Genomic DNA, 25,162 nt, shown 5'->3' with positions numbered 1-25,162 from the left:
CTTTTATATTTAGGTGTTTTCATTTATGGATTATTTCTGGATGGAGCTTCCTGGAATAGAAAGGTCAAGAAACTTGCAGAATCCCATCCCAAAATTCTTTATGATACAGTGCCTGTGGTTAGTACTTGATATTCTAATATTGGGGGGGAGCACTATTTTACACACACACACACACACACACACACACACACAGAGTCAATTCTCATTTATAGTAATTACATTTTATAAAGTTCCTACCAACACTGAATTAGTGAATGTGAAACCATAGCTCCTAGGAGAAATACAAAGTTAAGTTTCTAATGATCCTCTGATCACATTTTTAACTGATCAAGACATGACATTGTTTTGCATTTGTTTAAAAATGCTTGTTTAATATATACTGTTGATTCATTAACATTGAACTCACGAACAACAACACTGTAACTCATGCCTGAACAAAGTCTCCAGTTATTTTCTCCCTAATGCCTATCACAGCCTTCTTGCACTTAGGAACACTAGATAGCACCTGGACACTAGGCTTGGGGCCATTTTAAACAGAGAGACACCACCACCACCACCAATAACAAAATGCAAAAGACCTGGCATTAAATAAACCGTTAAAAGGAAACTTATTTACAAGAGGTGAAATAGAAAAGCAGAATGTCAACAGACTCAAACTCAGCTGGGAACCTGTTTGTCTGGTGACTCACATTTTTTTGAGACTCTGAGCATGCCTGTGAATGATCATAAAACAGAGTATTGATTTTAGGGTGATGAATAAATTTTAGCAATAATGAAATTTGCACAGAATCCAGGAAGAATGAGGATTGACTATATATGTATCCACATACAAATACATGGATATTTGTATATATACCTTGACTTAAAAATGAAACCTGCAGACTAAAAGGTTAGTATATGAAAATCATCCACATAAAAACTTAAGTTTCCTAGGAACCTATCTTCAGCATGGGCCAACTAAGCTATGTAAGATATTGTTTCCATCTGTTACTGCATCATGAGAAAATGACCGGACAGATTTTCACACACTTCAAAAGGTTAGTCTGGGATGGTGTAATAAAATATGGGCTGTGGATTTACACGGACTATTTGTGGGACAATGGGAACAGCTTAGCGACAGGCAAACATCCCTCAGAGCAGCTCTACCAGGTACAGTGAGGGACCAGCGTAGAGCCAATTGCAACAAACCCTGCCACATATGCTATTAGGTATGGGCAGAGAGTTTCAAATATGAGACCAAAATTCAAAGTCACAGGGCAATTGTTTGTAATTTTAGGAGTTGATTGGAATCGAACATTTTTCTATTACATGAAAAACTCTTTTAAGGTAGCTTACAATGAATACAAAAGGGGTTTATACATGGATGATCTCCAGAATAAGGAAGTCACTTAGGGAGAAAAATTCTTATTAAGAAAATGCGTTCTTGGCTGAAATGAATACACTCACCTTGAGTCCTTAAATTTAACTATATACGAAAAAACTGCTTGATGGATTCCACAATAATGTGGGCAAAATATAGGCTAGCATCCACACTAACTCCCTCATATATTTATTTTGACCTGAGAAACCTTTTTAAAAGAGGCTGTGAACAGTGGGGCTGTCATGCCATGTCCTCTCAAGCATTGCTGCTGCTGTTACTGGGAAAAGGAACTCAATTAGATTTTGAAACAGAACACTATTTCATCATTATGAACATAGTTTGTTCTTTTCTATTCAGAGAGGTTTTTTTTTTTTTTTTGAGATTGGTTAGGTTTAACAGTGCTTAACATTCTAGAAACTTGGCTAATGACTTTCTAAAAATAATGTAGGTATATTATAAAGAAATGCAGGCAGGTTTTAAACAGCACAATGGGATGCCTGAGTAGTTCAGCTACTTGGTTTAGCATCCAACTCGATTTCAGCTCAGGTCATGATCTCATGGTTCTTGAAATCAAGCCCCACGTTAGGCTTTGTGCTGACAGTAGGGAGCCTGCTTGGGATTCTCTCCTTCTCTCTCTCCCTGCCCTGCTTGTGTGTGCACACGTGTGCTAAGTAAACTTTAAAAAAATTGTTAAGAAAATGAACAGCACAATATACATTATAACCCCTTTAAAACAGTCACCTAAAATGGGGAGGCCATCTAGTTCTAGAATAACTGACAAAATCCTTTCAGAATTTTCTGCTATATGTTTATAGCAGCACTATCAACAATAGCCAAGCTATGGGAAGAGCCCAAGTGTCCACTGACTGATGAACGGATAAAGAAGATGTGGTATGTATGCACAACAGAATATTACTCAGCCATCAAAAACAATGAAATCTTGCTATTTGTGACGACACGGAGCTCGAGCGTATTATGTGAAGCAAAATAAGTCAGAGAAAGACAAATACCATATGATTTCATTCACAAGTGGAATTTAAGAAACAAAACAGATGAACATATAGTATGGGAAAAAGAGGGAAGCAAACCATGAGACTCTTAATGATAGAGAACAAACTGAGGATTGCTGAAAGGGAGGTAGGCAGAGGATGGACGAACCGGGTGATGGGTATTAAGGAGGGCATTTGTTATGATGAGCACTGGGTGCTCACTAAATTCTGCTCCTAAATCACTAAATTTTACTCCTGAAACCAGTATTACACTATATGTTAAACTAGAATTTAAATAAAAACTTAGAAGAAAAAGAATTTTGGGGGAATGGCCTTTATTAAATTAATACAGTGACACGAGTTTAAGTATCAATGGTGATGGTTCTCTCTGAAAGTATGTATGATGTTGTTACTGTAAATGCCAAAAGTCATCCCGCAGAGAAGTGTGGTGAAGAAGTGAGGAATACATTGATAACACATGTTTTCTGACAGGTGAAATAACTATTTTTTCTCATAGGCTCTGAAGGTAGTTCTGAAAGCACTAAGAAAAAAATCTTTTGAGCAAAATACCTAGGAATAAATTTTGACCAAAGAAATCGAAAATGACACAAATGGGAAGACAGTCCATGCTCATGGCTTGGAAGAATAGTTAAAATGCCCTACTACCCAAAGCCATCTATCGATTTAATGCAATCCCTATCAAAATACCAACAACATTTATCACAGAATGCCAAAATTTGTATGGAACCACAAAACACCTTGAACAGCCAAAGCAATCTTGAGAAAAAAGAACAAAGCTGAATGTATTAAAATTCCAGATTGTAAAATATAGTACAAAGCCACAGTAATCAAAAGAGTACGGTACTGGCACAAAAACAGACAAATGGATCAATGGAACAGAAAGAGAGAACCCAGAAATAAATCTACACTTATATGACCAATTAATCTACAACGAAGGAGGCAAGAATAGATAATGGGGAAAAGACAATCTCTTCAAAAAATGATGCTGAGAAAAAGCTGGACAGCTACTTGCAAAAGAATGAAACTGGGCCATTTTCTTACACCATACACAAAATAAATCCAAAATGGATTCAAGACCAAAATGTGGGACCCCAAAATAATAAAATGCCTAGAAGAAAACATAGGCAGTAATCTCCTTCACAGTGGTTTTAGCAATATTTTCTAAATAGGTCTCCTGAGGCAAGGGAAACAAAAGCAAACATAAATTATTGGGACGATAAAAGGCTTTTGCATAGAGAAGGAAACCAACAAAAAAAGGCAACCTACTGAATAGGGGAAGATATTTGCAAATGATTACATCCAGTAAAGGGTTAATATCTAAACTATATAAAGAACTTCTATAACTCAAGACTGAAAAAAAAAAAAAAAAAGAAATGGGCAGAGGACCTGAATAGTTTTCCAAAGAGAACCTACAGGTGGTAAACATATGAAAAGACACTCTACGTCACTAATCATCAGGGAAATGCAAATGAAACCGCAATGAGGGATCACTTGATACCTGTCAGAATTGCCAGAATCAAAAAGAAACAGGTGTTAGTGAAGACGTGGAAGAAAAGGAACCCTCGTACACTGTTGGTAGGAATGCAGACTGGTGCAGCCATTATGGAAAACAGTATGGAGGTTCCTCATATATTATATATATGTGTGTGTATATGTGTACATGTATATTATATATACATAACATACAGAATAGAATATTATTCAGCCATAAAAAAGAATGAGACCTTGCCATTTACAGCAACATGAATGGACCTAGAAGGTATATCAGGGAAAGACAAATACCATATGATTTCACTCATGTGGAATCTTAAACAAATGAAGAAACCAAGACAAAGAAAAAAAAAAAAAAAAAAGACCAGACTCTTAAATACAGAGAGCAAGTTGGTGGTTGCTAGAGGAGAGGTGTGTTGGCAGGGGGGATGTGGGTGAAATAAAGAGGAATAAGAGGTACAAACTTCCAGTTATAAAATAAATGTGGAGATGAAAACACCCCGATATGTGAAAACACACCCATATGGTGAGTACAGTCAGTCAGTGACATTGGGGGAAGTATACTTACTTGGTGAGCACTGAGTGATGGTACAGAATTGTCAAATCATTATGTTGTATACCTGAAACTAATACAACACTGTTAATTATACTTCAGTTATAAAAAATGCTAAAACAACTGCAAATTAAATACCTTGAGAATGGAAGCACTGCTAACAAAAGATCTATTTGGGCCATAGAAATTTGCAGATATAGAACTAACTTAACAATACCCTGCTATTAGGTTCAAATGTAAATATCAACACTGTTGACGTGAAGTTTTATGCATTTTCTTCCAGATGTGGCTAAAGCCCTGCAAGAGGGTAGACATACCAGAACGACCGAGTTATGTTGCTCCATTGTATAAGACAAGTGAGCGGAGAGGAACATTATCCACCACTGGACATTCTACAAATTTTGTGATTGCCATGACTCTTCCCTCGGATCAACCCATGGAGCACTGGATTGGACGGGGTGTAGCATTATTATGTCAACTTAATTCATAATCAGAAGATACCATTTCCGTGTTCCAACTTCTTGTTGGATGGTAGAATAGAAAATAAAGCAGTTTGGTTTAAGTCAATTTCACTAAAGCTGTATAAATTAGAAATTTATGTGCAAATGCCGCTTATATTTAAAATGACTCATGCTTCAGTGTAAGGAAATGTTCTGAAATAAGACTAAAGAAAACACACTGGTATATTTGCTCTTTTTGAATAACTTTATTTTGGGAGAGTTCCATAAGCATTAGGAACATACATAAAATGACACACCACTGTTGACAATGAAAAAAACAGCATTTGATCATTTCCAGCTTTATAAATTTTTTTTAAAAATGATTCAGTTACAACAACAAAAAAAGGTTTAGGTATTTTAGCAAGTATCACCTTGCAGGACCATAATCATATTTAAGCCACTGACTTACTGTTAATGGAAAAAATTCACACTGCATCTAGTTACTATTGTATTTCTACGCATAATCACAGCTGATTGAATGCAATGTGATATACACCAAAACTCATATGGATGTCACACAGTGACAGCATTGTACAAGTAACATTAACAACCTCCAACAAACACATGTTAAATTAGACTGGTCAAGCTCAATGGAATGTTGGAGCCGAACAGAAATGTAGTGGAATTCAGATTGTCTGGTCAGACTTGAAACAATACATCAGAATGACATGAAAACTAAATACTGGTGGAACCCTAACAAAATACTAGCAGCAACTGTTACAGCCCTCTTAACAGGTTTTAAAAAATCTAGCAAATGAAGATAATGTAATACCATTTTTCAGAGAATATAAAACTTTATACACTTCAGCAGAACCTGTTTGTTTTCAACCAGACCTTTACGACGGGGAGTCTATTCCAACTGTTGCTTTTCATAAAAGTTTTATAATTAAGCAGATTTAATGCCAGAATGCAGAATCTTCCTTGGGTATAAAAATGCAAAAATGAATTATATATCTTGGTTCAGAAAGCAAGATATTTTAATCACTCGAAGTTGGCAGTACTAAATAAAATAACAGCACCTTTTACTAGGTTGCTTGAAGGGCCAAGCAATGAGATGAAGGCTGTCCTAATTCAGTGCCCAATGCTGAAGATGTTCTATGTTTAAAAAAAAAAAAAAAACAAAAAAACAAAAAAAACAGAAAACCAAAACCTACTTATTACAGGAGGCCGTGAGAAAAGCCAGAAATAATTTTTCAAATTCAGGCACAAATTAAGGAAATAACACCTAAGCTTCCTCGCTCACAGCATAAAGAAGAAACACTGGCAATACTCTTAATACCTGGAAACATGTGCTGCTCTCGAAGTTTTATTTTTTTGTTTAAAGTTCATGAAGTAAGAGGAAAGGGGCTGAGGAAAAGGAGGAGGAAATGAAAACATGGTAAATGGAATGGAAAGAGTTTGGCTCTTAAATATTTGAACAGTAAGATTTTTAAAGCAGCCGCACTGGTAGCCAAGCAGATTAAAACCAAGCTGCCTGCACATAGTTCAAATACAGTTTACCTGGCATGAATGAAGGCCGTGTGGCACAAGACGTCAACAGAAAGCTACATGCAATGTGACTAGTACTACAAATTACTGGGTCAAAATTCAGGATAAACACGGCTCGCACTTCTCACAAATCACTCAATTATGGTAGAACAGGGCATCTATAAAAGAGACCAACCCCTATCAGGCACCAACCGCATATCTTGGCACAAAATGATTAAGTGATTTTAGCGGAGTTATTTAAGCGTATCTCCCAAGTCACTTGGTACCATGCTAGCTATGGTATCAATGGAGATTTTCCTCATAACCATTTTAATGGACATACAGATTAGGATATGGTAAACGTGGATTTTCTGCCTTACCTCACTGCCAGTCACAGCATGTGCTCTAGGTTCCAAAGCCAAGCTGGTAAAGCAATGCATACATTTAGAACTTAAATTTCCCAAATAACTAGTTAGTACTGTTAAAGTAGCAGAACTGAATATTTAGATCATGTTTGGGTTCTTCTTTGTTCTGATGTTTCCTAGAGGGTTACACTCTGAATGAAAAAAACATTTTACCACATGCTCCAACTCCCTACCCCCACCAAAAATCCCAAAACAAAAACAAAATTAAAGTTTGAAAGAAAAAACACCCAAACACCAAGTATAATATTAATACGAAGAACCATTATGAATCTTTCGTTAAACTGAAGCTCACACAAACATACAATCACAGATTTCAGTAGTTTAGGCTGCAAGTTTAAACACTATGCCAATATATACAAAAATAGTAACTCTAGATTCAAGAATAAGGGCTTTTCCCAATGCTAAATTCATACTCTAATGCAGCCTGAGCCTTCCTCTAGTTCCTATAGCCTACCTAATGCAGTTTCAAAACTGTACCAAGTTGATCCCCATTACCTTATGTATATATGTAACTGAATTAAAGGATGCTACAATTCATTTTTAGCACAAAGAAAAGTCTGCCCGAAGTCCATTTAAAATATTTTTAAAGTTTAAATGATTTTTTTGGTTCAATTTCTATTTCTGCATAGCCACAGAAGTTTCTACTACCAGAGACTACTTTAGTGTTTTATATGATTATTCTTTTAAAAGTCTTAAACCTATATCAACATTGGTTCATGGAGTCCCATTTTCTCCTTTCTTTATCACAAGCTTTGTATTTTTAAAAGACCCCTTCACACAGGGAAAAGCAGTACTGAGCACCAACCAGTCTTTTGTGGTTAGGCTCAGATCTATGGAACTTGTAAGTAGTGCAAGCCACTGACTTTTCTTTGAGCAAAATGTGCGCACAGCACTAGGAACAGCTGCACAGCTGCATGGGAACATTCTCGTAATCCACAATGGTGACTGGGAATGGTTAAAACTGGAGGTCAAACACAATTTTGTCTTCATAGAGGGCAATCACCAGCATGATGGCAAATCCAAACAGCAATCCTAAATTCTGAAGAATGAACTGCCCCACTGGACAAAAGCCATGTTCTTCATTGTCACCATCACCATGCAACATTTCTGGAAGCTGGAAAAAACGAAAACAAAACAAAACAGATACTTACAAGCAATTTTGTAATAATATTCTCAACTTTTTAAAACATTCTTCTAGTTTAAACTAACGGATAAAGCACAACTACAAATAAATTATTCTATTCAACATAATGCTATCCGTAACACAGATTTCACTCAAGCACTGACAAAGTTCATGCTTTAGCTGTGTAGTAAGTAAATACAAAATCTGTTCCCTCCTAAATCCCAAACGAATGCACATAATATGCGCATTGGTCATTTTTTAAAGTCACCATCCATCGACCTTGTCACTTCCGGCATTTCCTTTATGCTAAAGTATAAGACAACTTATTATTGCCAATAAAACTCTCCAAAAGAACACCACATTTCCCACATTTGCTGATCTTAAACTCACTGAGAACGTAATATTCTTTGGGGGGATATCTAATTCAAAAGTGTTTCATTTCTTCACCCTTTCCTTTAAAATTCTCATATTCAACTGCTGACAGCAAGGACAGACATTTACAGATGATACCTAACTGGCATCTCTATGCCCTTTGGCCACTATTTTCCTTCCCCTAATAGAGAAAATAGTCTATCAAACCTACCCAGCAGAACCGCTCCCCAAGTTATACATGCTGCTTTCACAGTATACTCTAGGACAAAATTTCAAAAACCTGGAAGTTTCCAGTACGTTTAAAGAGATGTACATTATTATAAGCATAGTCTTTCCTCCCACACCTAGTCAAAATTGTGCGAGAATAACTACTTCTACTTTTTACTTCCACTCTTTCTGTGTATTGTTTTTCAAGTTTGCAATGAGTATCGTCAGATGATAATGAGATGCTACTCTCTTAGACACTAAGCTTTACTCCAAACAATACCTTGGTGCTTTGGGTTTAGGGAGGAGAAATGTAGTATTTTTTCTGTTTAATGTTTATTTATTTTTGAGAGAGAGAGAGAGAGAGAGAGAGAGAGAGAGAGAGAGAGAGAATATGCGTGTGAGTAGGGAAGGACCAGAGAGAGACAGAGACACAGAATCTGAAGCAAGCTCCAGGCTTCGAGCTGTCAGCATAGAGCCCGATATGCGGCCTGAACTCACCAACAATGAGATCATGACCTGAGCCGAAGTCGGACGCCCAACCGACTGAGCCGCCCAGGCGCCCCAAGGAGAAATGTAGTATTAAGAACATAATGCCTGTCTAGGAAGAAACACCATTATTCATTATTAAATAATGAGTACAATTAATCCAACTACCGTATCCGACACTGCTACAGTATATTTAACAGTCTCCTGAGGATCCTATTTAAGAATGACTTCATGCTGATCATCTATTTTGTTCCCAAGTCTATGGCAGCAGTGTGGAGGCTACTGTTCTTTTCCAGCAGAGTAGAGTAATTGTGACAGAAACTACTACAAACAGAATAGCTGATGAACTGTGACAGAGACTGTATGGTCTACAAAGCCTAAATATTTACTATCTGTCCCTTTACAGAATATTTGCCAAATTCTAGATTCAGACTAAACCAGGCAATTTCCAAACTCATGGTTCTAGTAAAAAGACTATTTTTTATTATATCTTTTCTCCTTTCCTCAAGTTTTTATTAAGACAAAAACTTTTAATTCTGGCTTAACATTTAAGCATATGTAATATACAGGACTTTTCTCAGAAACACCCCCTCCAGATAGGTACACATACCAGCCAGAAGAGGCACTATGCCTTCCCCACATTCACTTCAGTCCTGAATACCCACACCCATGTCTGCTGATCATAAGCACAGCAAAAGCCAGCCAGTATCTACTGGTATGGCCCTACAATAGCGCTTCCAAACTGGCTGATAAACAGCTGCTATCCAAAGGCCCTTAAAACCAGATGGGCGATGGGGCGCCTGGGTGGCGCAGTCGGTTAAGCGTCCGACTTCAGCCAGGTCACGATCTCGCGGTCCGTGAGTTCGAGCCCGCGTCGGGCTCTGGGCTGATGGCTCAGAGCCTGGAGCCTGTTTCCGATTCTGTGTCTCCCTCTCTCTCTGCCCCTCCCCTGTTCATGCTCTGTCTCTCTCTGTCCCAAAAAAAAATAAATAAATGTTGAAAAAAAAAATTTTTTTTAAAACCAGATGGGCGCTTATAATACCTGGATACCCTAAAGGTACCTCAAACCAAAATTTCTGGTACTGTTGCTATCATACTGAATTATTGTAAATGAATACAAACTTCCTCCCTATAGTCAAAGTGGTCTTTCTAAAACAAAAATGTGATGTCATTGTTGCTTAACTCTGTAATGGCTCCTCAAAATTTATAATTAAAAATTTATAAAATTTACACTAAATTCTCTTTTATAGCACTGTGTGTTGTAGGACTGTCATGATCTGGCCAACATCTGATGACGATGTAATAGGAAAAAAATAATTTCAGTATTATTAAAGTCCTAAAATATATGTGGATAGTTTTCCCTCTTGGACACTTATTTCCAATATAACTGTATTTCCAATATAACTGTAACATTGTAAATGCTACTGCAAAAAACACTTTAATACAGTTTTTTGTTTGCTTGCTTGTTGTAATAGCAATAGTCATGATGGGTTATTTTCTCTAAAATACAGTCCCAGGAGGAGACTCACCAGTCAAAGGAACGATGCTATTCATTATTCTGCTTTCTCATATGACCCTTTCTCTTGCTTCTAATAAACTATTCAACAGTTTTTAAGACTCAGCTCAGATCTCCCATTCCAGAGAAACTTCCCTAATTTTATTTCCCAATTTTTTAGCCAACATAGTTTTACAAAGATGGTACACTACTCTATTGTAATCCATTATTAAAAGAATTCTAATTAATGGCTAGTTTTCTCCTTCATTAGACTCTAAATCCTTCCTGGAAAGATTCTCATTTTTTTTTTTATATATATATATCTTTAGGTTCCTAGTATAAGAATTAGCTCATTTTTCATTCAACTAATTGTGAACTACTTTTCTAGCAGTAAATGAAATACTACCAAAAATGCTTGCCGTCTCAGAATGGGTATCCATGTGGGGCCCATAAGGAACTCAATAAATAAGTAAAATGTTTAGTGTATTATTTATAGATCAAGATCTAAGTCCAAAGGAGAAAAAAAGTAGGGACAGAATGTGTAAAATGTTGGGGTAGCGGTTGAAATTTTAGATGGGATGCCTCACAGAAGGGAGAAAGCTAGCCCGAAGAATGTCCACAGGCAAAATATTCCACATAGAGCGATCAGCAAGAGCCAGGCCCCTACGGCAGAGTGTGCCTCCTGGGGAAAAGGAGAAGATGAGGTATAGTTCAAGAAATTAGAGAGGGAGAGGGAGAGGAAATGCACAGGAGCCACCGAAGAGTTTGAAGCACACAAGTGACATGACTGTTGACCCAGAATGTCGTGGACAGGGCAACAGCAGGGCAAAAGCAGGGAGAAAGTTAAAGAGAAGAAGATGGTGGTGGCTTGAAGGAGCATGGTGGCCACAGAGGTGGTTAGGGGGCAGAGCCCTCCCAAGACGAGCCAGAGGTAGGGTGGACAGAGAGACTTGAGTCAAAGAATGATAGTCAGGGCTTTGATCTGAGCAACCAGAAGAATGGAATCATCATGTATGACAGAGAATCCCTACAGGAGTTGCTGGTTCAAGAAGTTAAGGCTGGCAGATCTCAAGAGCTGCGATCTGAACATAATCAGCTTGTACTTCTGTTCAGAGAGTCAGGGAAGCAGGTAGATAGATTAACTGAGTTAAGGAAAAAGTCTGCTAAAGATGTAAACATAGGAATTACCAGTCAATAAAAATTTAAAGCCGTGAATTACCTAGAGGGCTTTCACCCACAGTTACAGGTAAGGGAGAAGAGAATCAGAAAACAAATTGAGAAAGAAAGGCCGGGAAGGTGGTAAGCCAGGAGATGGTGATGGCAGGAAAGCATTTCAAAGAGAAGAGAATGAGCAACTGCGAAATACTGCTGAACAGAGATGGGATGGGGTGAATGACCACTGGACTCAGCAACATCGTGGTCGACTGCCAGATAACAATCTGGCACAGCAGTCAGGGAGAATACCTGATATGGCCAAACTCAAGAGAGATGAGAATCAAAAATTAAGAAAGCGTAATTTGCTCTGTAAGGGAAGAAAATGGTGGTTGAGGACTAAAATAGAAACTAGAGTTAAGAAAGTCCTCTCTCCTACCTTTTGAAGTGAGGAGTACACGAGGTTTACGTGCTTGTAGGAATGATCCAGCAGAGAGGGGAAAATGACCAACACGAGAGAGAATTTGGGAGAATTTCAGGAAGTTAGTGAAAAGAGGACAAGTTCTAGGGAGCGGTTTTAAGAAGCTGACCTCTTTGAGGAACACAGAGATTCCTCCAGTGTAATAGGAAAGGGAGTAAACGAACAGATACAGGCAGATGAGTAAAAATGGTGATGGGAACCTGTGGCAAGTTGTCTCAATGGCTTCAGGGTTCTCCATAAAACAGGAAGTAAGGTAATCAGCTGAGCATGGGGACAAGAAATGAGGTGTTAGAGTCTATGAAAAGATAGGGAAGTGGTGAACTGTAGGTACAGAGCGTCAACATTTTTTTAACGTTTTTATTTTTGAGAGAGAGAGAGAGAGCATGCGTGTGCATGCACAAGCGGGGGAGGGGCAGAGAGAGAGGGAGACACAGAATCCGAAGCAGGCTCCAGGCTCTGAGCTGTCAGCACAGAGCCCAACACGGGGCTCAAACTTGTGAACCATAAGATCATAACCTGAGCTGAAGGTGGATGCTTAACCGACTGAGCCACCCAGGCACCCTGTAAACAGTTTTTCTTTTCTTTTGTTGATACTTTCTAAATTTTCTATTATAAATAGGCATTAATTCTATCATTAAAAATTCAGGTTATATGATTTTGAAATGAGACCATCTACTAGATCCTACCAGGAAGAAAAGTGAACATAATGTTTGAAAACAAAAAGTAGGGGCACCTGGGTGGTTCAGTTTGTTAAGCGTTCTACTCTTGATCTTGGCTCAGGCCATGATCTAATGGTTCGTGAGATCGAGCCCCACTTTGGGCTATGTGCTGACAGTGCAGACCCTGAATGGGATTCTCTCTCCCTCTCAAAATAAATAAATAAACTTAAAAAAAAAAGTAATTAAACTGCAGGTTCTGCAAATACACTACCTAACATATTTAAGATATAAAGGTAAAATTAAAACTATTTGCTAGTGTTTAGATTTATTAACTTTAAAGCTAGAAAAAATGAAAATTACACAAATCCCTAGGAAAATATACCATTTTCTGCAGAAGATTGGCTTCCCTAAGAAGTATTTCTTGTTTGCCATAAAACAAGCTCAAAGAATTATTTTATTAACAAACCACACCACAGTATTACAAATTTTAATAGTATAACAATTATCTCTAAATATTACTGATGATTACTTTGAATAGTAATATCATTTGGTCAAAATTTTTCAGCATCTCAATTGATTTTCAAAGAGGAAACCCTTCTATTTGTCTTTCCCTAATAGACTATTTAGGATTTCACATGTTTTAAAATGGGTTCCATTTTTAAAAATATTCTTTTAAACTACATCCAAAGGTTTCTTCCATTTCTGGAAGGTGCATTCTATTTACAGATTTGGTAATAATCACAAAACTATAAAGTATCTTACCATATCCACCAAGGCGACATAAAGGAACATGCCTGCAGTGATTGCAAAGATCCAAAGTGTGATGTTATTGGCATACTGACCCACAGCTGTGCCTATAAGCATGCCTATGTAAGCCATCATGGCAGAGAGGAGGTTGTATACAATTGCTTGCCTTACAGTCATGCCAGCTTTAAGAAGAACTGCAAAATCACCTGCAGTAAAGACACAATGTGAGAGTTTTACAATCACAGGATTTTACACACACATTTAAGGGGAAAAAGCAGGAAACAAAATAAAAAATTGATATAAAAATACACCTTTAATAACTGAGATTTTATTATAAATATTTATTTTTTACTTAATTGAACCTAATACAGGCAAAACTTGGGTGAATCTCACAGGCACGATGCTCAGAGCCAGTCTGAATGGTTATATACGATTCTATTTATATGATATCTCAAAAAGATAAAACTACAGTGAAGAACATTCCAAGGTCGCCAGAAACAGGGGTGGGACTACAATGGGACTGCAAGAAGGGAACTATTGGGATGATGGAATTGTTAGAAGTCTACAGACATGTGAAAACTCAAAGAACTGCTTATCAAAAAGCAAAGGTCAATTTTTTGTAGAATGTGAAATGTTAAATTTTGGGTGGCTCAATTGGGTAAGCATCCCACTCTTGATTTTGGCTTAGGTCATGATCTCACAGTCATGGGACCGAGTCCCAAATAGGGCTCCATGCTAGATGTGAAGCCTTCTTAGGATTCTCTCTCTCCCTCTCCTTCTGCCTCTCCCTGCTCACCCACTACTCTTTTCCTCTCTTTCAAAACGAAATCTAAAAACACTTAAAAGTTTTTTTAAAAAAATCAAAAACCTAGAATGGCATCTGGGTGGGCTCAGTCAGTTAAGCATCTGACTTCAGCTCAGGATCTCACAGTTCATGAGTTCGAGCCCCACGCTGGGCTCTCTGCTGTCAACAGAGAGCCTGTTTGGGATCCTCTGTGCCACGCCCCTCTCAAAAATAAATAAACATTAAAAAAAAAATCAAAAATGTAGAAAAAAAGAACCTGGTCACTACTCTTTCCGTGAGCAACAATTAAAGCTTTCTGCTCTTATCTCTGCCCCTTTTCGAAAGAAAAATGGCCTAAGAACAAACAGAGGTAACAGACTGTAAGTATATTGTATGCTGTTTAGATTTGTTTTATTTTTTCCAGGAAAAAAATTAAATCTTAATTCTAAAAATCATAAAAATGTAAAATGAATAAAGAGACTCACACTTGTATGTCTAGAGTTGGACTGCTAGAAAAAAACAAATATTGCTCAGAGATATTACTAGAAGAATAAATACTGCTAGATATGATAGCCTTAAAGCTAAAGGGTAAAAGTCAGTAATTTCTGACAAACTATAACAAGCTTCTTTGTTTTACTAAATATACAAACATCTAATTTATCACTGAACACTTAGCAATGCAAGATATTATACAGACACTGGGGCATTTCCTTCCCTTAAGAGGCAATTTTAGGGTTACCCACTGGCTCAGTCAGAAGAGCATGAGACTTTTGGTCATGGGTTTGAGCCTCATGTTTGGCGTAGAAATTACATTCATATGTAGAGAAACAAACTTAAAAAGGGGGGGGGTGGGTCTTAACCTTACATGACTAAAAATACATGATCTGTTCTCTTTTTTAACTCTTATGGTTATAAGGTTCTAATTTATAACAGATAGGAAGAAGTTAACAAATTAGTGCAAGATTATCTACCAATAGCTTCTAAACTGCCATTCTCTAGTTTCCATCTACTACTACTCTCCTTGCATTTTTTCTCCCCTCTGATCCTAAATCCTTAATTTTCCTGGTAAGTCCTGGATTCAAAAGCAGCTTTATCTCTTCTCTACCCTAGACTTTTAATTTTTCTCAGCTTCCTTAAGCAAAGAGCTTCCTAACTTCTTCCTCTATAAGTTTCCCCACCAGATTTTCACTAATTCACTCACTAACCATGCTCAGAGGGCAATTTAATTTAGCAGGGGGTTAGGTAATACAAAATGAGAAGTGTCTTTAGGTTATAAAATAAAGTGTTTCCTTTTATAATTCCAAAAAAGGGCACGGGCACATGACTGGCTCAGTCAGTGGTGTGTCTGACTCTTGGTTTCAGCTCAGGTCATGATCTCACAGTTCATGGGTTTGAAACCCACATCAGGCTCTGTGCTGACAGCACGGAGCCTGCTTGGGATTCTCTCTCTCCCTCTCCCTCTGCCCCTATCCCACTTGTGCTCTTTCTCAAAATAAGTAAACTTAAAAAAATAATTAAAAAGGGTTTTAAAAGAAACACTATTTAATACTCAAAGAACATTGTGTCATAGGTACAAACTATGTCGACCTTGATGCCTCCCCAGATATTACTGGATGGCAAAAGGATTTATTTCATCCTTGAATAGCAACCAAACAGCGTGAATTAGCTAATGAAGACTCAAGATGAATTTTTAGTTAAAACTTTTTTAAATTAAAATTTTAAGGTAGAATTCTTTTTTTACAGCATTCTCTTTTGGATGTAGAGTTCTAGGAGTTTTGACAAAAGTACATACCATGGAACCATAACCACCATCAAACTCTGGAACTACTTCATTATCCACCCTCCGCCCTTCCCTGCAAACTTCCTCAGTTCCCTCATTCCTCAGCAACCAACGCCTATAGTTTTTCCTTGTCCAGGATATCATATAAATTGAAACCATAAAGTATGTAGTCTTTTGAATCTAGGTATTTTTTTCCTCTTAGCATAATATGTATAAGATTCATTCACGTTACAGTTTATATCAGAAAGTCATTTTTTTAATGTTTATTTATTTTTGAGAGAGAGAGAAAGAGTGAGAGTGAGTGTGTGTGTGTGTGTGTGTGTGTGTGTGTGTGTGTGTGTGAGTGAGCTGGGGAGGGGCAGAGAGACAGGGAGACACAGAATCCGAAGCAGGCTCCATCCAGGCTCTGAGCTGTCAGCACAGAGCCTGACGTGGGGCTAGAACTCACAAACTGTGAGATCATGACCTGAGCCGAAGTCGGACACTCAAATGACTGAGCCATCCAAGCGCCCCAGGAAGTCATGGTTTTTACTACACTAAATACTCCATAGATAAACCAAGTTAACAGCTGAAGGACCTATGGGTTGTTTCCAGTTTTGGGCAACTATGAATAAAGCCACTGTACACATAAACAGGTTTTTCTGTCAACATAAGTTTTCATTTCTCGAGTAGATACCTATGAGTGGGATTTCTGGGCCATTTAACGAGTGTCTTTTTTCTAACCTTCTAAAAAGCTGCATTCCTACCAGCAATTTCTGAGAGTTGTTCCACATCCTTTATAGCCCTTTATAATGACAAATCCAGCACCTATAATCCCATGTGTTTTCATCTGCAGAATTGCTTTAGTGAAATGCCTGTTCAAATCTTTTGCCCACTCTGTTGTTTTTCCTATTATTGAGTTGAGAGGTCTTTAAATATCCTAAAAGTCTCTTGTCAGGGATGTATTTTCCAAATATTTATTCATAGTCCTTTTCATTCTTTTTTAATAAAGGCTATTTGTGTAGAGTTTTTAATTTTTATGAAGTCCATTTTATTACTTTTTCCTTAACAGATCATGCTTTTGATGTTTTATCTAAAAATAGTTTGCCTAATCCAAGAACACAAAGATTTTCTCCTAGGTTTTCTTCTGAAAGCCTTATACAGGTAACCCCCACTTTTCAAAAGTTCGTATTACAGCCACTTCACTTTTATTAAAGACCTACGTTAGTACCGGTTTTCCCTAACCAAAAAAAATCTGAAAAGGATTTTTCCCTTTTATGAAAAAAGGCAAAAACCAAAAACAGCCTCTGTTTTGCATGAGCTGCTGTAGAGGCAGCCTGCACCCCGAGCAGCCAGAGTAGCCCCACCAAGCTCCTTCCCCAGGAACCATGCTCAGTGTCAGGCCACCATAGCTCTGAAGTGTGTGAGTACCTGTGCTTTGTCTCTATTTTGTGCTTCCATCGGCAAGATGTATCCTAAGATATTGGGAAAGTCAAAAACGTCTCCATATAAATAGTAACTGTTTCTTAGCTTTAAGCCCTTACAGCTTACAAAAAGTTTCACTGGAACACTACTTTTGGATAGCAGGGGAAACCTGTATTTTAAAATTTTTATTTAAATCAATGATCTTTTTTCAGTTAATTTGTGTCTACAGTGTGAACTTTTTTCTTTGGGTTTTTGAAACTATATATTCAATTACTACAGCAACATTTGTTGAAAAAACTTCCTTTCTACATGGAATTTCCTTTGCACTTTGTTGAAAATGTTGCCATATATCAGAGAACTCTACTTTGTTCCACTGATTTATGTGTCTGTTTCCTCACCAATATAAATTGTTGCAATTACTGTGGCTTTATAGCAAGTCTTAAAGTCAATTTTGTTGTCCTTTTTCAAAATTCTTCTGGTTATCCAAGTTCCTTTCGGTTTCCATATTAAATTTTGAAAAAGCTCATTTGAAAAAGCCTGCTGGTATTCTGACTGGGAATGCACTTAAACTATAGGGAAAATTAGCATCTTAAAGATACTGAGTCTTCTGGTCCATAAACCTGGTATACATTCTTCACACTCAAGTCTCCTTTGATCTCTTTTGTGGTGATTTGTAGTTTTCAGCATACAGATTCTGTGTATATTTTGTTAGATTTAACCAAAGAGTTTCATGTTTTTGGTGTTATAAATAGCACTTTAAAAAAATTTCAATTTCTAATTGTTCATTGCTAGTATACAGCAGTATAAATTATCTTTGTATAATGACCTTGTACCAAGACGAATTATTTCATTTAAAATCTAGGGGCGCCTGGGTGGCTCAGTCGGTTGAGCGGCCGGCTTTGGCTCAGGTCATGATCTCACAATCTGTGAGTTCGAGCCCCGCGTCGGGCTCTGTGCTGACAGCTCAGAGCCTGGAGCCTGCTTCGGATTCTTTGTCCCCCTCTCTCTTTCTGCCCCTCCCCCACTTATGCTCTGTCTCTCTCTGTCTCAGAAATAAACATTAAAAATTAAAAAAAAAAATGAATAAAATAAAATAAAATCTACCTCTGTCCTAGACTTATCTTAGTTACAAATTTCAGAGGTATCTGCATATTTTTCTCCCTTTTTCTCCACCCACCTCCCTTCTCAGTAAGAACCTTGATAAATATTTGAAAAATAGATCAAAAGAATACAGTTGGGATTTACACCAAACAAGCAGATCTACTCATCTTTTGATAAATCAATATCCCTTCCTTTCTGCTGACAAAGGGTGTCATTAACACAACGAATGAGGTGTGCCTGCCAAAGCTGTTAATGTGATCCAATGCTGTAATTATGTTAATATCAACCACTGAGATTTTTTTAAACAAATACATATTTCAAAGTTCTTTATTTTTGCCTTAAATAATGCATGTATACACATGTATACATTTATATAGTAAATGTTCAGTTTTCCCTGAACAATCTAGCACATTATGAAAATTTATTTTGAAATTCTACTTACCCCTTAAATACGCATGAGAGTAAAGGGAAAAACGGGATGGCACCCATAGCCTCTCTGAGCTGAGTCTTAATAATAAGGCTACATTTATTTATCAAAATGTCACTTTTTTTTGGAGTTAGAACACACTACTTAATATCAAGAAGAGAGTTTGGATTATCTGCTCTTCTAGATTATCCCAATCTCATTTCCTCTTTATATGTTCTTATACAAGTTTTCATACAAATTATTTTTTAAATGCTTATACAGTTATTTTGAACTAGTAGGAAAAAGTAGAGAGAATACAACAAAGTAATATTTCTACTTACTTAAATATAGCTAAAACAAGTTTGGCAAAAAACGAAAGAAAGAGTAGGAATAATTCAGGTGACTTCATCCGTTAACCCACCCCACAGCAAACATGCTATGAGAGACAAGCGTTTTCTATTTTCTCAGATGGTTTCAATTTCTGCATACCTCTTAGAATGAACCTCCCTGAGCTGTATATTGTTCTAAGGTTTAAAAGTTTGATTTTTCCTTTGCATTCCTAAGCACAAACAAAACCATCATCTGGTACACCATGCGAGAACTGCAATGCGTTCAGAAGAGGAACAATAAAACTTGGAATTACTAAGGGTCGCTTTTTAATGCACTAAAATGTAATTTAAACAATTGTTTTCCCATTTAGGGTATGACTTCAGTATAAAAATCTCAGAACAGTTTTAAGAATTCATAATCAAAAACTTAACTAGGGCCTAAGAGGTTTTAGATCAAATAAATTATCCTGGAATGCAACGTATTATGCTGCTTTGCCAATATCCTGACCTATTAACCAGGGAGAAGTTTCTCCTATCTCCCTGCCATGCTTCTATCATATCTTCTAGGGGAGTGATCTTTCCCTTGCTTGGGAGTTCTGAGGAAGAGGTTTCTAGCCTCTCTCCAGATTCCCTCCTCTCCAAATGAATAAGAGTGATAAATCAGAGTAAAGACATTCATCTGGGCCTATTTTACCAAAGTGTCCATTATTGTACCTTAAGGCAAAAAATAGGCTCTAAAATCATTTTTTAAAATACTTTCTTTGTTTATGGTCATTAGACCACTTCCTGCCTTGATGAATACAAAGGCCAAAGCATTTTCTATCACTTCCAGAGTTATGCTCTTTTTACCCTAGAGCCTAGACAGCTAGAAAATAGAGTTTAGGTCAATTTAGCACTGAGCATTGGGGGAAAATGCACATTTTCTTAAGGTCTCACTCCTTTAAAGTTCAACGTACTTTAAACTCATGTTTTCCCATCACAGCAACAGTAACATCCCAACTTCTGGTTTGTGGGGGTCAAACAGGTAGAGATTTGGGGTCGATTGTCTCATGGGGAGTCCTGGCCCAGGTAGAGTTCTATAATCCAGCTTTCACAAGAGCTCTGCATAGGTCCAAGGCCTTACCTAGCTATTAAGGTATGTCCTGCATTTGTTTATGTGGCTATCATTCCTTGTATTTCATTGTTTCAAGGAGAAACTATAGAGAGAAAAAGGAGTAAGTGGCAGGAAGGCAATCATCCCTAATCTCCAAACTCCCTGCTGTCAATAACCATGAAGTGGCATGATATACTCCATTTAGGGAGCAGGAAGAGGGTAGGAAGGGAAGTTGAAGGTCTTCCCAGTATATTGTGGATGTGTGTTCAGACTATCCAAATCTACTAAGCAAGTTCAAAATGAAGAGTGCAAAGTTAAAATTATTAGGCTATATGTTACCTACATATAAACACTGACAGGGGCACCTGGGTGGCTCAGTCGGGTTAAGCGGCCGACTTCGGCTCGGGTCATGATCTCGCGGTCCATGGGTTCGAGCCCCGCGTCAGGCTCTGTGCTGACAGCTCAGAGCCCGGAGCCTGTTTCAGATTCTGTGTCTCCCTCTCTCTCTGCCCCTCCCCCGTTCACGCTCTGTCTCTCTCTGTCTCAAAAATAAATAAATGTTAAAAAAAAAAAAACAAAAAAAACCTGACAGAAAGCCCTGATGTGTATTGCTATGGAATTGCAAAGAAGTATTTGGCAGATTATTCTCTTCCTAACACAGGAAAGTAGTTAAGAAAAGTGCATAAGATACAGTATCTGCATACAAAGAACCTACATTTTAAGAGATAGGACATCTACAATGGATATATATACTAAGCACCCAAAGAAAGACCTGGTGAAGCTAAGTGATAAAGTTTACACGAAAAAGTAATCCAACACATACAGGGCAGTAATCCTCCAGCGGGAGGGCAGTCCTCAAGTTGGAGAAAAAAAGCCTCATAACATAATTAACTAGAGAGACAATCAGTAGGACAGGACAAGCCAAGTAGGAAGATGGTACAAGGAAAGAAGCAGGCTCAGGCACCCACAGCATATGTTTGGTGAATTATGTTTGGGTGAAGTGGAAAACATGCAACAGCAAGCACAGTGAGTAAGGCTGAAAAGGCAGAAATGAAGGCCAATGGAAGCGGGACTAATGTATCTCAGCTTTTAACTTTATACGTAAGGGAGACTACTGAAAGACTGATTGCATGAGCAAGTCACTTTGGGATAAAGTATACAAGATGGACTAGAACAGAGCAAAACTAGGTGTAAATACTATGGAAACTGTCCAAGCAAAAGACAACGAAGGCAATAATGGTTTAGTCAGGATAAAGGAAATGGGGCATGAACAGGATATAAGAACACAGGCTCGGGGCGCCTGGGTGGCGCAGTCGGTTAAGCGTCCGACTTCAGCCAGGTCACGATCTCGCGGTCCGTGAGTTCGAGCCCCGCGTCGGGCTCTGGGCTGATGGCTCAGAGCCTGGAGCCTGTTTCCGATTCTGTGTCTCCCTCTCTCTCTGCCCCTCTCCCGTTCATGCTCTGTCTCTCTCTGTCCCAAAAATAAATAAACGTTGGGGAAAAAAAAAAAAAGAACACAGGCTCAAGGCTGGCAAAGGAACAAAACTGTTAAGTACGGAATCAAGGCTTAGAGAATCATTACCAAGTAAGCATTAATAGACTGTCCTGCTTTGAGCAGTTAATAATTTTCTAAGCAAATTATACATATGAACTCTACTGAAAGTAAGCAAATAAGGTTACTACCAATAAAAAAAATTAAGCACAGTCAAGTGATAGATGTTTCACAGCCAGATAAATTTAAGAAAAATATTAAACTAGCAAGAGCATATGAAGAAATTCCTTGGAAACTCAGAATAGGGAGTTACTTTTTTCTTTCAAATTTATGTCATCTCTACATCCCTTGGATATTTTCTGTGAATGAATGCATGTGCACATCTAATGTTTTTCAACTTAAAGGAAAAAATCAGGAGCACCTGGGTGGCTCAGTTGGTTAGGCATCTGACATGAGCTCAGGTCATGATCTTGTGGTCTGTGAGTTTGAGCCCCGCATCTGGCTCTGTACTGACACAGCTGGGAGCCTGGAGCCTGCTTCGAATTCTGTGTCTCCCTCTTTCTCTGCCCCTCCCCTACTCACACTCTCTGTTGCTCAAAAATAATAAAAATAAAAATAAAACAAAAATCAAAACACATGAAGAGAAATTTAAAAAAAAATCATTGGTAGATCAGTAAGTGCCAACTAAAACAACAAAGAAATATCATTTTATATCTACCAAATTGACAAAAATTAGTTAATGTGAAGTCTTGGCAGGGATGTGGAAACACAGGAACTCTCTGGTATTGGTGGTTAGAGATGGCCATGGTGGCTAGTAATACAGCACTTCTCTGGCAGGTACATCCTACGACCCATCAATTCTGTTCCTGGGTATAATCCCAAAAGATGTTCTTGTAAGAGTCTATAAGTGCTAAGTCTACAGATGTTCCATGCCTCATTATCTGTGGTGGCAGGAAATTAAAGGTGTAGTGTATCTAATACTAGGTGACACATATGTAAAATGCGGTAAATGCACAACTCTTAAGTACTGACTAAAAGCAACATATTAAATGAATTAATGATAACCTGGGTGGAGTTTAAAAGCATAATGCGGGGCGCCTGGGTGGGTCGGTTGGTTAAGCATCTGACTCTTGACCTCGGCTCAGGTCATGTTCTCATGGTTTGTGAGATCAAGCCCCACATCAGGTTCTGTGCTGACAGTATGAAGCCTGCTTGGGATTCTTTCTCTCCTTCTCTCCCTGCTCCTCCCCTGCTCATGTGCTCATGCTTTCTTTCTCTCTCTCTCAAAATAAACTAAATAAAAGCATAATGATTAGTAATATAAGGAACAGAATGGGAAAGGACATAATACTGTTTACATAAATTAAAAATACATACATATAAAACAATACATTTTTAGGTGCATATAATACATGTTATATAAAAGAATGATGACATTTCTACTTGTCATCAGCCATTTTTATGTTTTAACCTCTCCAAAATTTATATGCATTTATAACAGAAGAAGTCTTAAGATTTGACAAAATCTGGTATATTACCTAACTCATGTGGCAGCTCATGACAGAACACAGCTATAGAGGTACTGATTCCTCCCGTCAGTCCAGCACTGAAAGCTGCTCCTGAGGTGGGGGGGTAAAAAGAAAATCAAGTGATGTTTACTTCTGCTTTTTCCATTTTCATTAATAAGGATAGGTACAACCTCTTTTGCCTATCTAAATTATTTTCATAATATATGACTCACTTATTTTACATTATACTTTTTGAACATATAGTGAGGTATAATACGTATATAATAACCAGAGAAAGAGCTACTCAGTGAAAGAAATATTCTCTAAGAAATTAAATTTTCCATTACATTAGCCTTCCAGAGCTCATTGAAAGCTTGGGAGTAATGGTTTCCAGCATTTCAGTTTCTGAGTGGAAGTCTGATGCTAAATTTCAAGTCCTTTAAGCGTACGATTGTATTCGCTCTCTCTCATATAAATATTTATAGATCCTTAAATGGCTACATCCTTGTCTGAACTTTTCTGGGTCTAGAGCAAAAATGCTACAAAGTATTATCCATCTGACAGTCTTGAGGACTGAGATCAGAGATATAAATACATTTGATTCCCCCTAGTAAATTCTTTATTTTTTAACATTGACAGCTACTAAAGATTGAAAAATATGGCCTCTCCTTTCTTAAAGAAACCAAAGCCTACTTCTGAGTGAAGTCTGGAAAAGAAAATCATATATTAATCACATTTAATATTCTCCTAAACTAGTAATACCAGTTTACGTTAGCCAAGACTCTAATAATTTGAATCTGGTACAATGGATGCTTAACAGGTAAAATTTTTCTTCACCTTTTCAAAGACATAAAAAAGTACTAAACCCAGGACTGAAATTATATATTCAGGGATATATAAATGTATTTGAAAATAGAATGTTAAGGTAGCTTTCATATGTGATTATGCCTTGAAATCGAGTTATAAAAGTAGTATACTACAGACATTTGTTTACACATTAAAAGCAAAACCCAGTTAAAATATACCTTTATGCCCCAAATAAGCTGATCAAAAACATTAACATAGCCTCTGGAAACAAATCAAATGACCAGAGTAATATATAACAGTGTATTTGTTAACCTCAAATTTTAATCCTATGTATTACAGTTTATAGTATTAGTACTGAATCTGTGATCTTAAAGATCAAACAAATGATAACCCAAGTTTCAAGCCCACTTACCAATTGCTAGCCCATCACTGAAGTTGTGGATGCCATCCCCCATGATTACCATCCAAGCTATATTAGCTATGCCGGTTTCTTTCAGATCGGACCCAGAATGACAGGGCCCATGAGAATGGTGAGAATGCTTGTGGTGCCACTGGTGGTTATGTTTCCTCAGCACAGTCTTACTCTCGTCATGGTGGTTGTGTGCAGCAGCATGGAGGTCATGCTCGTGAATGGTATGTAACCCATCACTGTGAGAATGGTCCATGATTTTCTCCTCTTCCACACAAAGATAATTTTTAGGAGGGGATTCTTGTTGACCTTCTAAATCTGTCAGTTCAGTTTCATTAAGTCGATCTTCAGAAACGACCGAGTCATCAGTTCCTATATTTATAATAGCAAAGGATATACTTTATCAACAAGCAGACGAACGCTTCTTCGCTCATTTAAACCCAGGCAGAACAGCAGTGTAATGATTAAATGAAGTCCCAAATAAATGTATAAAAGCAAATAAAACAAACATGTGCACATAC

The 25,162-nt window shown here is 37.6% G+C and overlaps 2 protein-coding genes across 10 annotated transcripts in view; one reads left to right on the top strand and one right to left on the bottom strand.

Moving 5' to 3' along the window:
• DNAH7 (dynein axonemal heavy chain 7) overlaps positions 1–4,981 on the top strand; it is a 267,521-nt gene extending 262,540 nt beyond the window's left edge. For 4 of the 7 annotated variants that reach the window (XM_040475709.1, XM_040475708.1, XM_040475711.1 and 1 more), the window contains 2 exons: positions 14–117; positions 4,698–4,904. In XM_040475709.1, coding sequence (XP_040331643.1) covers positions 14–117; positions 4,698–4,904 — 311 coding nt within the window. Of the gene's footprint in view, positions 1–13; positions 118–4,697 lie in introns of all 7 variants that reach the window. The other 3 variants (XM_040475707.1, XM_040475712.1, XM_040475714.1) reach the window with 1 other exon arrangement.
• A 119-nt stretch (positions 4,982–5,100) lies between these two features.
• The window catches only part of SLC39A10 (solute carrier family 39 member 10), a 147,007-nt gene continuing 126,945 nt past the window's right edge, over positions 5,101–25,162 (bottom strand). For all 3 annotated transcript variants that reach the window (XM_040475717.1, XM_040475716.1, XM_040475715.1), the window contains 4 exons: positions 24,645–25,013; positions 23,456–23,536; positions 13,544–13,734; positions 5,101–7,920 (listed from right to left, as the gene is read on the bottom strand). In XM_040475717.1, coding sequence (XP_040331651.1) covers positions 7,762–7,920; positions 13,544–13,734; positions 23,456–23,536; positions 24,645–25,013 — 800 coding nt within the window. In that variant the 3' untranslated portion in view covers positions 5,101–7,761. The remainder of the gene's footprint in view (positions 7,921–13,543; positions 13,735–23,455; positions 23,537–24,644; positions 25,014–25,162) is intronic.

This window comes from Herpailurus yagouaroundi, unplaced genomic scaffold (genome assembly GCF_014898765.1).
Source record: "Herpailurus yagouaroundi ecotype Mexico unplaced genomic scaffold, PumYag 140, whole genome shotgun sequence".
Classification (NCBI taxonomy): Eukaryota; Metazoa; Chordata; class Mammalia; order Carnivora; family Felidae; genus Herpailurus; species Herpailurus yagouaroundi.
Note: the sequence above shows the minus strand (reverse complement) of the source record. Positions and strands in the feature narration are given on the sequence as shown.